At 53.0% G+C, this 12513-nt stretch overlaps 1 protein-coding gene across 1 annotated transcript; it reads left to right on the forward strand.

Moving 5' to 3' along the window:
* Window positions 1-4510: 4510 nt before the first annotated feature.
* On the forward strand, window positions 4511-10147 carry COMMD7 (COMM domain containing 7). The gene is made up of 9 exons (XM_082293076.1): window positions 4511-4645; window positions 5939-5992; window positions 6078-6180; window positions 7727-7783; window positions 7864-7901; window positions 8452-8542; window positions 8666-8715; window positions 9205-9253; window positions 9745-10147. The coding sequence occupies exons 1-9, from the start codon at window positions 4562-4564 to the stop codon at window positions 9819-9821; spliced, it is 603 nt and encodes a 200-aa protein (XP_082149202.1). The 5' UTR covers window positions 4511-4561; the 3' UTR covers window positions 9822-10147.
* The last annotated feature ends 2366 nt before the right edge of the window (window positions 10148-12513 follow it).

Raw genomic sequence — 12513 nt, forward strand, 5'->3', positions numbered from 1 at the left:
TGCTTCCCAGCAAACATGCCAGATCTTCCACACATAACTCCTCACTCCCAAGCCTGAATCTTCCTCTTCACTGAAGGCTGCTCAGACAGCACCTTCTCTGAAGTGCACCTGGGGTATGGCACCAGGCCCAGCTCCTCTCTGTCCACCCAGTTCTCCCACTTGAAATTTCTTCCTACAATTCTCCTTAGTCACCCTGGCCAGGCAAGCCAATGGCACTCCCTGCCCAGAGCTCTGGTCTGGCTGCCACCACCTCCCATCTCTTGCTTTGCACCCAAGGGTTTGAGCTGGGACCTATTCCGTGTGTCACAGGAGCGTTCCTGGAGATCCTCCTCAAATAAAGCGATTGAGCAAATATGTGTCATTACCTACAGCTGTCAGCAGTGTAACCTTGTCACCTCCAGATCTTGTGGGTCCCAGATTCCCACATCCCAGTAACGGCTGAGCACTTGTTTAGTCTTCTTGCAGGTAGGGAGGAGTACCAGCACCATTAAATCACCTTGGACAGTTGCAAGCTGGGGCTGGGAGGAACTTCTCCTTTCGCTGAAGTTGGCAGAGATGCTCCTGCTGTGTTCAGGCTTTGGGGTCCCCATGTCGATGTACAGACAGCTCAGTGGCTCTTTCCCAGCTCACAGTAATATCATTCTCCCTGCACAGCATTCTTCACTGCAAGACCCCATCAGAGCACATCCCCCAGGATGTCTCCTCCTCTTCCATTGGTATCTTCATGGTCTGAGCCCTCACCCCAGCCCTGAGCTGGCCGCCTGCCTCTCCACCAGCTCCACCAGTGCTGCTCCATCACAGCTCTCAGCAACCAGCCACTCCTCACCACAGCTCCCTGGAGCAGGTCTCCTGTCCCTGGCACCTCTCCTGAGTCCGGGGAGAGCTGTGCCACTCAGCAGGGCTCTGGCTGCTGAAGCAAGGTCTGTTCCCGCTGTGGGAGAGCCTCATCCTGCTGCCACATGTGGGAATACAGCCCCAGCCTGCCTTACAGCTGGGCTGGCTTTTCCCATCTGGGGGGAATTGCTGTTTACACAGAGATAGGAAATGTTATCCCTCCTACAAGAAGTTTCTAACCATTCCTGTGGGCTGGCCAGGCCCACATGATACAAACCTCTAATAAAAATAAGGTTAAAAATAAGTGTCATCCGTGTAACCAGAACATCTAGAAAGTCTGCAGCTACCCGACTGCAAACTTCAAATGCCAAGGCACACAAAGAATAATGTTCAATGCCTCTCTAACAAAGCTGGCCACAAAATCCTCTTTTTCCTAGAAAACAGGATACGCCTGCTACAGCCTAATCTGAAGTGACGAGGCCTCCCCAAACCACCCTCCTAAGCACATATACGTTTATGGAGAGGAACGCTGCTCCCGGGGGGTGGCTGCCAGCAGAGCCCTCTCCCTCCATGCCAGGTCCAGAGCTGCTCCTGCCTACCCCAGTCAGGGATTATGGTCCCTGCTCAGGAGCAGAGGAGCCGCTGGAGAGAGGGAGGGTTTTGCCTGTGGCTGCAAGGCAGGAGTGTGCCGGAGTCCAGCAGTAGAGCTCCCAGCCCCACTCCACCTTTGCACGCAAGGCTGGCAGCCAGTTGCTCCTGCAGCAGTGTCTGCCTGGGACCAAAGGCTGAGGAGTGTGATGGGGAGAGGAAGGGGCATTAAACTGCAGAAGAAACTGAAATCCTGGTCTCAAAGATCTCATTTATCCAGGGGGACAGAACTAACTCCTCCAAAGTTTCAGCTGGGCAGCTGGGAGGAGTCACAGCATCCCTCAGACTGTGTCCAGAGGTGTTCTCTGAGTGCTTCCAGACCAAGGCAGAAACTGCAGGTGGGCAGAACACCCAGAGAGCAGGGGGCTCAGACCAGCTGGGTGAAAGCCCCCCTGGCTTCTTTGCACACTCTTACTTTTTCCAGGCCTTTCTCAGGCTGGCAAGGGCAGGCAATGTTCCCCACTTCATCTGCAAGGGTGACCTGGGACCAACTTCAAAAGCCTGGGAGAGCTTGGCATAGATAATGGCATGAGAGAACAAGATGGGGACACCCCAGGATTTTATCTCTTGGGAATACATAATAAGCACTCTTCCCCGGGTAACACTGTCGAAGTGCTGAGAAAGATTTTCAAGTTTGACAGTGAAATGAAGCTGAAAAATGCATCTCAAGTAGGGCACATGGATCCTCTGCTCAGTTTGGAGAGCACCATTTTCAGACTTTTTCTGTGCTTGTGTGCATCCCCATGGCTTTTTTGCCGCTGCTTCTGCTTTGGTATTTATGGTGAACAAGGGCGCATACCTGCAACTCCAAACTGCTGCCCTTGGCCCGTCCTCAGCTCTGATGAGTCCATCAGCGACGCGTTCTGCATGAGAATGGCCTGGCGGGAGCACCCATGGGCTGATGGCTGCCTGCACCCCTACGGCAGCCCTGGGGCTCTGCCCGGGACGCTGGGCACCATCCCCCGCCAGACACCCCCATAACTACGGCCATCACCCTGCAACCTTCTCTTTTATTCGAGTAAATCCTTCTTGATTTGAGAACTGGGTAAGTTCTGGCAGCGCAGAGCCGCCCGTGCCATAGCGGGGTTGGTGGCACTCGCATGCCACACCGCCGCCAGCTCATATCCCAGGAGGAAGGACCACCGAATTTCCTGGTGATTGTTTGAACAGGATGTTGTGATCACGTACCTCAGCCGAGACTCTTCTTCTTGGATCCCGCCACTCAACTTTCCTCAAGAACTTGGTTTGCTGCCTGAGAAATTGTTTAACAGCGCTGGCGTCACCGTCCTACCGTACCGCCGGCGTGCTCGCACACGCGCGCACACAGACCGCCCTTAATTAGCTCCTAAAGCATCACCCTGGGAAGACTCAGGGAAGGAAAGATCCGCCACAGACTGCTCCTGCACGGCTGACCCCGGCTACAAACCGGGCTGAAAGCTGACTCTTGCCTGGTTTCAGACAGTACAGGGGGAAATGTGGTGGTTGTGAAAATGTGCGATAATTAACTCTAACTACTAATTTACATTTAGGAAAAATTGCATAGGGCGGTATGCAGCATTTTAAAGCCAGAGAGGAATTCTGTGTTCACACATACTGGAATCCAGTGGTACCCACTGCATCCCTCTCCCTGAAGGAGTTTGAGTTCGGACTAACTCATTTTTAAACGCAAGGATTTCCCATGGTTCCCATGGCTGACTTGGCCGGTTCACCACAGAAACGGATACATTGTTCCAGTATGAAAAATCTCTACCTTGTTTAAACGTGTCCTATATATTTAGGGTCAAATCTTGCAAGTACCTTCACATGCAATTTTTTCACCCCAAAAATCGAGGTGCACAGTCCCGCCTTGGGTCTATGAAACAGAAACCTTCCCAGCTACCCAGGGAAGTAGAGGGGGAAGAAAAGGAAGCTGGAAGCTATTTCCAGCCAGACCACCAGTAAATATCTCTTAACTCCCCATCATTAGTGGTACTTAGCTGCTTATCTCCTTGTTTATAAACCACTGCTGGGATAGTCTCACAATGAAAGCATTATAAAATGTCCTATATTCTCATTTGCAATTGCACGTGTCAATAATAAACCAGGAGACTTGTGGGCTGTCGAGGTTTTACCTTCCTCAAAGGTTTTTACACACTGTCCTCTGGCCCGACAGACAGAGAACACCTTCCCTGATAAAGTGGATCACACACGTTCACACTTGATAGTGGAGTCCTGGAGAGCTCCCGCTCCTGCTGTGAAATAGCCATTTAAGGCAGGGGAGTCTTCCAGGATGGGATCAGTTCCATTGTCCTCTGAGGGAATAAATCCAGTTTCAATATTCTTGGACCAAGGCCTTCGTCCCAAGACCAAACAGAAAGGAGAATGTGTAACAGGGCATGAGAAGGCAATTCCTCTGCCTTCCTACAACACATCTTTGAGTCTAGGAGACCTCCTGCATATGGATTATGGCGAGAATGGAGCTGAAATCTCCCTATGGAACCCTGACCCATGGACATCTGGGCACTTCCTGTCCATAGGCTGGCTCATCCCAGGACTGCTGCTTCCTTGCCCAACATCTGTCCACTCCACAGACCCCAGCCCTGGGATGTAGGCTGTTCGTCCCTGGGCCACCCATCACCCCGAGCTGGGCAGCGAGCAGCGCTGGGAGCAGCAGTCAGAGAGAGAAAAGCACACCAAAGTTTCGGTTCCCAAGTGGAATTTTCAGGGGAGGAAAAAAACCAAAAAAACCCCTCAACCAAACAAAAAAAGGAAAAAACCCAATACTCACCTTACAAACCATGTTTTTAAGCAATTTTTTTAGGTTTTTGTACAGTAAAAAAATCTCACAATACTCAGCTGCCAGGCAGCTCTCCAGCCCGGTGGCCCCCGGCCCCACCGACCCCCGGCCCCGCTGTGGGCGCTCGGGCTGCGGGAGCCAAGGGGCCACCCCGGGGTGTTCCCTGGGCCGGACGGGCCCCCCGGGTGCCCTCAGCGCGATCCGGGGCCGCGGCGGTGCGGAAAGTGCGGCCGCCAATGCTCAGGCTGAGGCTGAGGCGGCGGCGGGGCCGGGCCGGGCCGGGCGGGCGGAGTCGCCGCCGTCATGGGGCTGCTCAACTTCACCCGCGACCCGGTGCCGGAGGCGGTGAGCGGCGACATGCACAACCTCAACCAGCTCAGCGCCCAGGTGCGCCGGGACAGGGACAGGGACGGGCGGGTTCGGCGGCGGGGACGGCCCCGGACACGGAACCGGCGGGGCGGCGGCTCCGGGGCAGCGGCGGCCGGGCGGGGCGGGCCGGCACAGGGAGCTGGACCCGGCCGGCAGCACAGCCCCGGAGAAGTCCCGGGTGTGCTGGTCCCACCGGGTCTCCAGGCACACGTGCCCGAGTGCCTGCTGGGCCCGGTGCCCGAGGCAGGGCGGGTAGCGTGACCCGTGCCCGGCGGTACAGCCCCGATCCAGCCGGGAGAGCCCCGCGCACGCCGGAACTGTTTGAAGGATGTTTATAGAATCATGGAATGCCAGAGCTGTTTCAGCTGGAAGGGACCTTAAACACCATCTAGTTCCACCCTCCTGCCACGGGTAGGGACACTGATGGAGTTCCTGGTGGAGGGCTCAGGTCGTGCCTCGTGGGCAGTGGGGTCCTGTCAAGCACTGGGGTTTCTGGTGGGACCAGGCAGTGTTTGGATTGTGATTCCCACCCCAGATTCCCACCCTGCACTTCCTCCCTCCAGCTGAATGGTCCCGGTCGTTGGTACCATCTGCCTCCCGGTCACTGACACAGCGGGTGTGCAGCTTGGACTGAAGTTGGTGGAAATGCTGAGGCTTTTCCAGCCCAGCTTGCCAGGACTGAGGATATCAGCCCAGTAACAGCCCGGTGCCATCTCTGTTACATGGCCGAGGACGAGGGCAGGTCAGGATCTGCAGCCACAAAGCAGCCAATACCACTTTGGGCCATACCCAGAAGGTGACAGCCAGTGCTGGTGCTGGTGCCAGCAGAGGAGGGTGCTGGTAGCGCTCTGCCACTCGGGCAGCCTCTCCATTCCTGCCTGCCAGCTGCACACCCAGAACGCTGAAAGCAGCAACTAGACCCTCAACCAGTTCTCTTCCTTTCCCGAGTTGGTCTGGTTACCCCATAGGTTTTGTGAAACGTGAGACTGGATGTTCACAACTTTTCCCACTCGCAGTTTTTGGATTGCACAAGATAGAACAGCAGCTTCTGATTAGCCACAAGTCACAAAAGCCCTGTGCAGTGCCAGCTACCAGCTGCACAGACCCCTCGAGAGGCTCTGAAAAGCATCCTGAGCCAATCCCATCCACAGGCATCACATATTGCCGAGGACAGGGCACCAGCACAGGTCCAGCTCTGGGACCAGTGTGCTGGAGGCGTATGGAGCTTTGTGAAGGGGGTACATCACCACCTAATCGTGGGGCTGGTGAGGTGCTGATGTCCAAGTCTAACACTGTCCTGTTTCTTCACAGCAATTCTCGGCGCTGACTGAAGTGCTTTTCCGCTTTCTGACAGAGCCCAAGGAGGTAAGGCAGAACTGGAGAGATGTGTGAGTGCAGCTCTGGTCAGAAACTGAGAAAAAATTGTGTTACTGCTCTTTCTCTTGAGCAGGTAGAAAGGTTTCTGACTCAGCTCTCAGACTTTGCCACCATGAATAAAATCAGCTTGGGCCCCCTGAAAAACATTGTCAAAAGTATTCTTCTGGTACCCAACGGTAAGTGATGTATTTGCATATGCTGCCCTCAGGCCAAACTGTCCCAGCCATTCCTGCAGGGCTTGGTTTGCACAATAAGTGTTAATGGTAGCTAATACAGTGCTTAGCACTTAAGAATCAAAACTTCCCCTATTTGGTGACTCTGTATTCTTTATACCCTGCCTGCATGCACATTTCACAAGCTTAAGTAAACTCCCTTAAATATCTGTGCATTAAATGCAGCACAAGCAGTGTGACAACAGTGCTTGGTTTAAGCAGTGCCTGTAAATCCCTTTTGCCAGACCAGGGCAGCCTCCTGTTGGCACCGAGTCTCTGCAGGAACTTCCACCCCAGTGACCCAGTGCTGGAATTCCTCCAAGGACAAGCGCTGTTGGAGACAAATAAGACAGTGCACACCCATTTGGGGTGGGCTGGGGACCGGTGCAGTTCTAGGCCATGTGAAGGAGACAGCTGACCTTGCAGTCTGGTTCTAGAGAAACACTTAATGTGTCCAGCTCTTTCTCATTCATAAACAGTGAGGAAGAGGTTTGGGGGGATTCCACTGGAATACCCCAGACTCCAGCACTTTATAGGATTACTGTGATGTTGTGGCTGCCGTTTGACATGGTCATGTATCAAACACTCCACGGCACATTCATCCCATTGATCCTTCTTGTTATTAATAGTCCCTTGCTATTACCTTTCAGTCCTGGCTTCCCTGTAGCTTCCTTCACAGCCCGGATCCTGAGCACAGCTGTTTTCTGAATTTGTTTTAAACTTGTTCTACTGCTTCAAGCCGTTTTTCCTATCCAGGAGTACAATAATTTTCTTTCCTGTGAGGATTTAATGAGGAATTTGCATTTTTTCCCATCCTGATTCAGGCCTTGGTGCCCTCATCTTGTCGTTCCTGTGTGTTCTCTGGATTCAATCCCGTTGTAACTTTTCCTCAGCTCTGGGATGCCACAGACGATATCCGAACAGATCACAGCAGATAACTTTACCTCTGTGCTACACAGCCGGAAAGCCACGTGGGGCTGGCAGTCTCCTTGAATTTATGAGATGCCTGCTCTTGGCTTCAGAGATCAGAATCCTTGTAAAGGTCCCTGTGCTGCCTGGGCCCCAGAACAAAGGGGGAAGGCGCAGCGGGGGAAAGTGTTATGTGCACACGTTCACACCCATCATCCCAAACACAGCAGGTAGGTCAAATTAGCAGCCCGCCAGCCTTAACAGTTCTCTTTTAACAAGCAAAGCGGCTACAGGAGAGAAAGCAGCAGCTTCAAAACATAACTGCTGCCGCTGTTCCCATGGATACCTGCAATGGGATCTCGCCCTCTCCCAGGCACTCCCAGAGCCCGGACTTTTAAAGCACCGGGCATTTGCAGAGATACCGGCGGACACGACTGGGTTTCCGATCTCCGAGGAGCTGTGGTTTGCTTCAAAACACAGCTCAGAAACAGAGGCTTTCCATCGCCGGGTCCCGTCCCTGCCTCTATGTGACTCAGTAGAGATTGGTTTGACTGAGTAAAAAGTGATTTTTTTCTTCTTCTTCTTTGTGGTGTTTGTTCAGGTGCCCTGAAGAGGAATTTGTCTTCTGAACAAGTCAGAGCAGATTTTATTGCTCTAGGTAGGTCATGTGATTTCCACTAAATAAAAGATAATTAATATTTATCACATATAGTAATCTCATGTGGTTTCCCCCCACAGGCCTCAGTGAAGAGAAAGCCAGTTATTTTGCAGAACAGGTATTTATATATTTTTGCTTGTTTCTAAGCTAACAAAATGTCAGTTCTGTGAGTAGGAACTCATAAAAGCCCACTGTGCTCCTGAGCTATGTCGGCACTTCGGGTATTTTCTTCAAAACCAGCATGGGATTTTGAACTGAAGATCCTCAGAGAACTAATAAGGAGCAGTTTGTCTGAGGATACCTCTGGTTTGCCAGGGCCTCTCTCCCATCAGTGTCACAGTTCTTGCACTGCTGTGTGGCTTTCATGTGATGTTTTTGTGCTTCCCATGCTTTGAGCCCCGAGGTCATGCAGTTACATGAACACATGGCTTTTTGCACAGATATTGTTACACTGAACCAGTGCTAAAACAAAACCAGTGAGTTTCATATACAGAAGTGACAGGGCAGATGGAAATCCTAGCAGGACTCAAATACCTCTGAAAGCCCTCCTGACCACATTAGCTCTGGGCTTCAGCCATCCTCTGCCTTCGTTCCGACTCTTGTTGAAGTTTTAGGTACAAACAGAGGCCTCTCTGAATTAATTGCTGGTGTGTCTTTTGCTCTTGTAGTGGAAGGTGAATTCCCCCACTCTAACACGCCTGGCTGTGGGTCAGACACTGATGATTAACCAGCTGATAGATATGGAGTGGAAGTTTGGAGGTAACAGAGCTACAACATAAACTGGAGGGGTTGAGAAACCCAGCAGCAGATCTTGGCTAAATAACGTTTTATTTCACTGCTTAACTAACAGATTATCTGCCTTCTCTTCTTTCTGACTCACAGTGACTGCTGGGAGCAGTGAGCTGGAAAAAGTGGGAAGTATCTTCTTACAGGTAAATCTCCCACATCACAGAGTTCAGCTTGTAGTGCAGTTGAGGAACAAGCTCCAGCCAGGCATGTGGGAAGCACTGGCTGTGAGGGGAAGGAGAGGGAAGCTGGGTCTCATAGGAATGGGCTCTGTGACTGCATCTTCAGTCTCCAAGTGCTGCTGCCAGCAGAGAGCAGACACGCTGCTGTTTGTTTCTCCTCTGAAGACATGAGGTATCACAGAAACGTGGCCCATTCTGAAAAGCTGTTCAAAAGGTCAGGTTAGCAAAGGTCAGCCATCTTGGGGAGGGAGGGAAAGTGGGATCAAGGACTTCCAGAGATCTTCCCAATGCCCAGGGAATCTGTTCCTACAGTGACACTTCTTAAAAAGCCTGTCAGATATGTGTGTGCTGTGCAGCAGTCAAACTCACAGCGGACTCCTGCTCTGCTGTCCTCTCCTGGTGCTTAGATACAGGTCTCTGAACTAAAATACCTCTGCTTTTCCTTTCCCCAAGCTGAAGCTGGTGATTAAAAAAGGGAGCCAATTGGAAAACGTGTATGTTGGTGAGTTAACAGTTCTGGACAAGAGGGAAGCACGGGAAAGCTGCAGTTTGGAGCTCCGAGTATTGCTGGGGGTGGGGGCAGAACCAGGGTGGGGTCATTGCAAAAGCATCACTGTGGCTACTTCTGCCCTGGCCTCTCCATGGCTGCAGCTGCTCCTGCCACAGGCACTCTGGAAATGTTTAGGAACACTGACTTTTGGGCATCTTCACATCTGTGTCTCAGTAAACACAGATCTGCCACGGAGCATTGCAGAGCAGCAAGGCAGAGGAGGAAAGTAAGTGATTCCCAAGCATGGAGTGCTCTTGGGAGATCCCATCCCAGGGGAGATCCCAGCCTGGCTAGCATAAGGAACGAGCTGCTGGGAATCACAGTGGCTAATACTCCCCAGCTTAGGTGAACATGAGTTGCTCCATGGTAGCACCAGAACAGCTTTGCCAATGTTGGAAGTGTATCCTGAAATCTAAGACTTGATGCCTCTTTTTTTTCTGCAGAGTTAACTTTGCCCCAGTTCTACAGTTTTCTGCATGAAATGGAACGGGTCAAAACCAGCCTGGAAAGCTTCAGCTGAAACTGCACAGACCTAAGCTGACATCTGTCCGGGGTGTTTAATTCCTCCTCATGGGCCTGCAGATCTGCTCTTTCCCAGCTGACTCTTCACACTCTGATAAGAGGAGACAAGCTGTGCAATGAGCAGTGGTGTCATGGCCCAGCAGGACCCATCAATCCTTTAGAACCTGAAACTTGGGCTAAGTTTCAGCTTTTTCAAAGCATCTACAAGTTCACTCATCTCTCTTTTTTTTTTTTTTTTTACTATACTATTATGAGCAACTGTGGTCAGAAGTAATGTGGATACCTTTACTAAAATAGCAAAGAAATAAACCCATTCCCATCCTACTCCATTTGTATCAGAATTTGATTTTGTGAGAAAAAAGAGAAACAGGAGCAAAGAATAATTTTGAAACTTGGAAGAATTAAGCAGAGAGGACGAGGAAAGCAAGGAGAGCATCTAACCTGGGGAATCACTTAGTGCTCCCTTCAAGCCTCTCCCTTTTCTTGTATTAAGAAACATGTTGATTAGCTTCTTCCCAATTGTGCCTCATTATGGAAAAGTATCTCAGTGGTAGGTGATTTTAAATCTTAAACAACCAAACATCTGCCTCTGTGCACAGGGGGAGGACATCTCGGGGGGTGACAAGCTAAATCTCATTTGGATGTGCTGCTCTTTAATCTGCAGCCTGTGTGACATGGCACAGTCAGACCCAGCCTGTTTCCCAATGGACATATGTCCAAACCCCATGAAGTGCCATTAGCTCAACTCTTTGGTTGTCTGAGGGTGAGGGTGAGCTTCATCAGGAAGCAGAGGGGTGCTCCGACCCACCTGGGGCAGTGGGTGATGTTACAGTCACTGAAGTTCCTCTCATGTCCAGACTGTTGTCCAGCAGCCTGAGCTGGCTGGAGCCTCTCCCACAGCACAGGGATGAAGGAAGCTCCTTTTGCAGGGCATGTCCCAAGGCACCTCTGTGTCCCTGGCACACTCAGCAGTTCCACTGAAGGGAATAAACCACATTAGCAGGGAATATCCTAGTCAGATAGTCTCTTTCCAGCCTCCACCTGAAGGGGTTCACTGTCCCAGGGTATCCTGCCACTCTGCTGTGGGGCTCCCTGCACCAGCAGCTGCTTCCAGTTAAACCTGTCCCAAACAGACCATTTTTATGAGAACAGCATCACAGAGCTCCCTGCAACTCACAGCTCCACCCGTGGGTTTCCAGCTGCAGCAAACCCAGCATTGAGTGTCCCTGCATTGCATTTTCTGTGGTGCTGCAGGAATGACTGGGAATGACAGCGGGCACAGGCTGAACCATATATTTGGGAAATGGGGAATCCTGCTGGCAAACCTGGGAACGGATTTATTTAGTTTCCCACATATCAGATCAGTCACAAGCATTTCAAGCTTTGTCACATAATTAATGTAAAAATGAAAAAAAAACCCCAAAACCTCTGAAATAATGTTCTACAGAATATTCTGCTTCCTTTTGGGTGGCAGGAAAAGCTATTTCAGGGAGGAAGAAGCAGTCCAAAAGGCTGCTGCTTTCTCAAGACAAAAGCAATTTTTTTTGCTTTACGTTTTCTGCTGCCTGTCCCCATTATTTCTCCTCACCCTCCCAGTGCCAGGGCGGCACCACTCAGCCCTATCCGGTTACGTCGAGAGGTGGCCACGGCGCTGCGGAGAAGATGCCAGGCTCGGTTGTGGGTCAGGAATCCGCCGTCCCCCCGCACTCCTCCCCCTGCCCCGTTGGGATTAAGCCGCTCGGGGCTGACGCACGCCGAGCCCGCTGACCCCGAGTGCAGGGGTCACCTCCATGCTGCTCCGCGGTCCCCACGGGCAGCTCTGATGGGCGGCATTTGCGCCGCGGCGTGACCTTGCTGCTGCCACCAGCGCTCCCGGGGACCGCCAGCGCCCTTTCATCCCACGCGCTTGGCTGTGCATGAGCCGAGCTGGCAGCCCCTGGGGAAGGGGTGGAGGGGGGTGCCCGCTCTGGCGGCACCAGCACGGGGTGACGCCAACCACGAGGGAATCGGGTCACCCTCCCAATGCTGCTGGCCAGGAGCGAGGACGGCTCTGGGATGCAGCGTGGCAGCCATGCACAGCACGGCCCGGCCTCGCCGCTGGCACAGGGGTGATGGCCAAGGTCCAGACTCCTGCGTCAGGGCCTGGCAGGCAGTGGGCACAGCTGGCACAGCTGGTCCAGCTGTGAGCCGGGCCCGAGCCATGGTGGGAGGGAAAGAGCAGCCGCGGTGCCCGTTTTGCCCGGGTTTCCGGGCGGCCCCGCGGTGCTTGTGTGCACGGCCCCTTCCGCCTGCCCGTCAAGCCCAGCCAGCCGAGAGCTAATCTCGGCGGGACAACGGGCGCAGGGGAAACAGGGGCCTCTCACCAGCCTGGGGTGCAGCTAACCGTACTCCTGCAGCCGTTTGCCTCCCCAGGGTCTTTCCCGGCACATTTCCTCTGGGGCGGCTGTGCCACGGCCCCCCCATCCGTGTCCCTACTGCGTGGGGACACGTGGGCCCTCCCGGCTGCAGCGGGGGCAGGGGCAGCTCGGCCATGCCAAAGCCACACACAGTCACCCCCCTGCATGCTCAGATGCTCGTGCAGCCCCTCTCGCAGCTCTGCGGACTCTCTGCTGCCTCAGGGGCCGCCTTATCATACCCCGGGCTGCCAGGCAGTGTCTCCTGAGTGCAGGGGAGATGGCAGAGTGGCCCCA

This window comes from Coloeus monedula, assembly GCF_965178545.1.
Source record: "Coloeus monedula genome assembly, chromosome: 17".
NCBI lineage: Eukaryota > Metazoa > Chordata > Aves > Passeriformes > Corvidae > Coloeus > Coloeus monedula.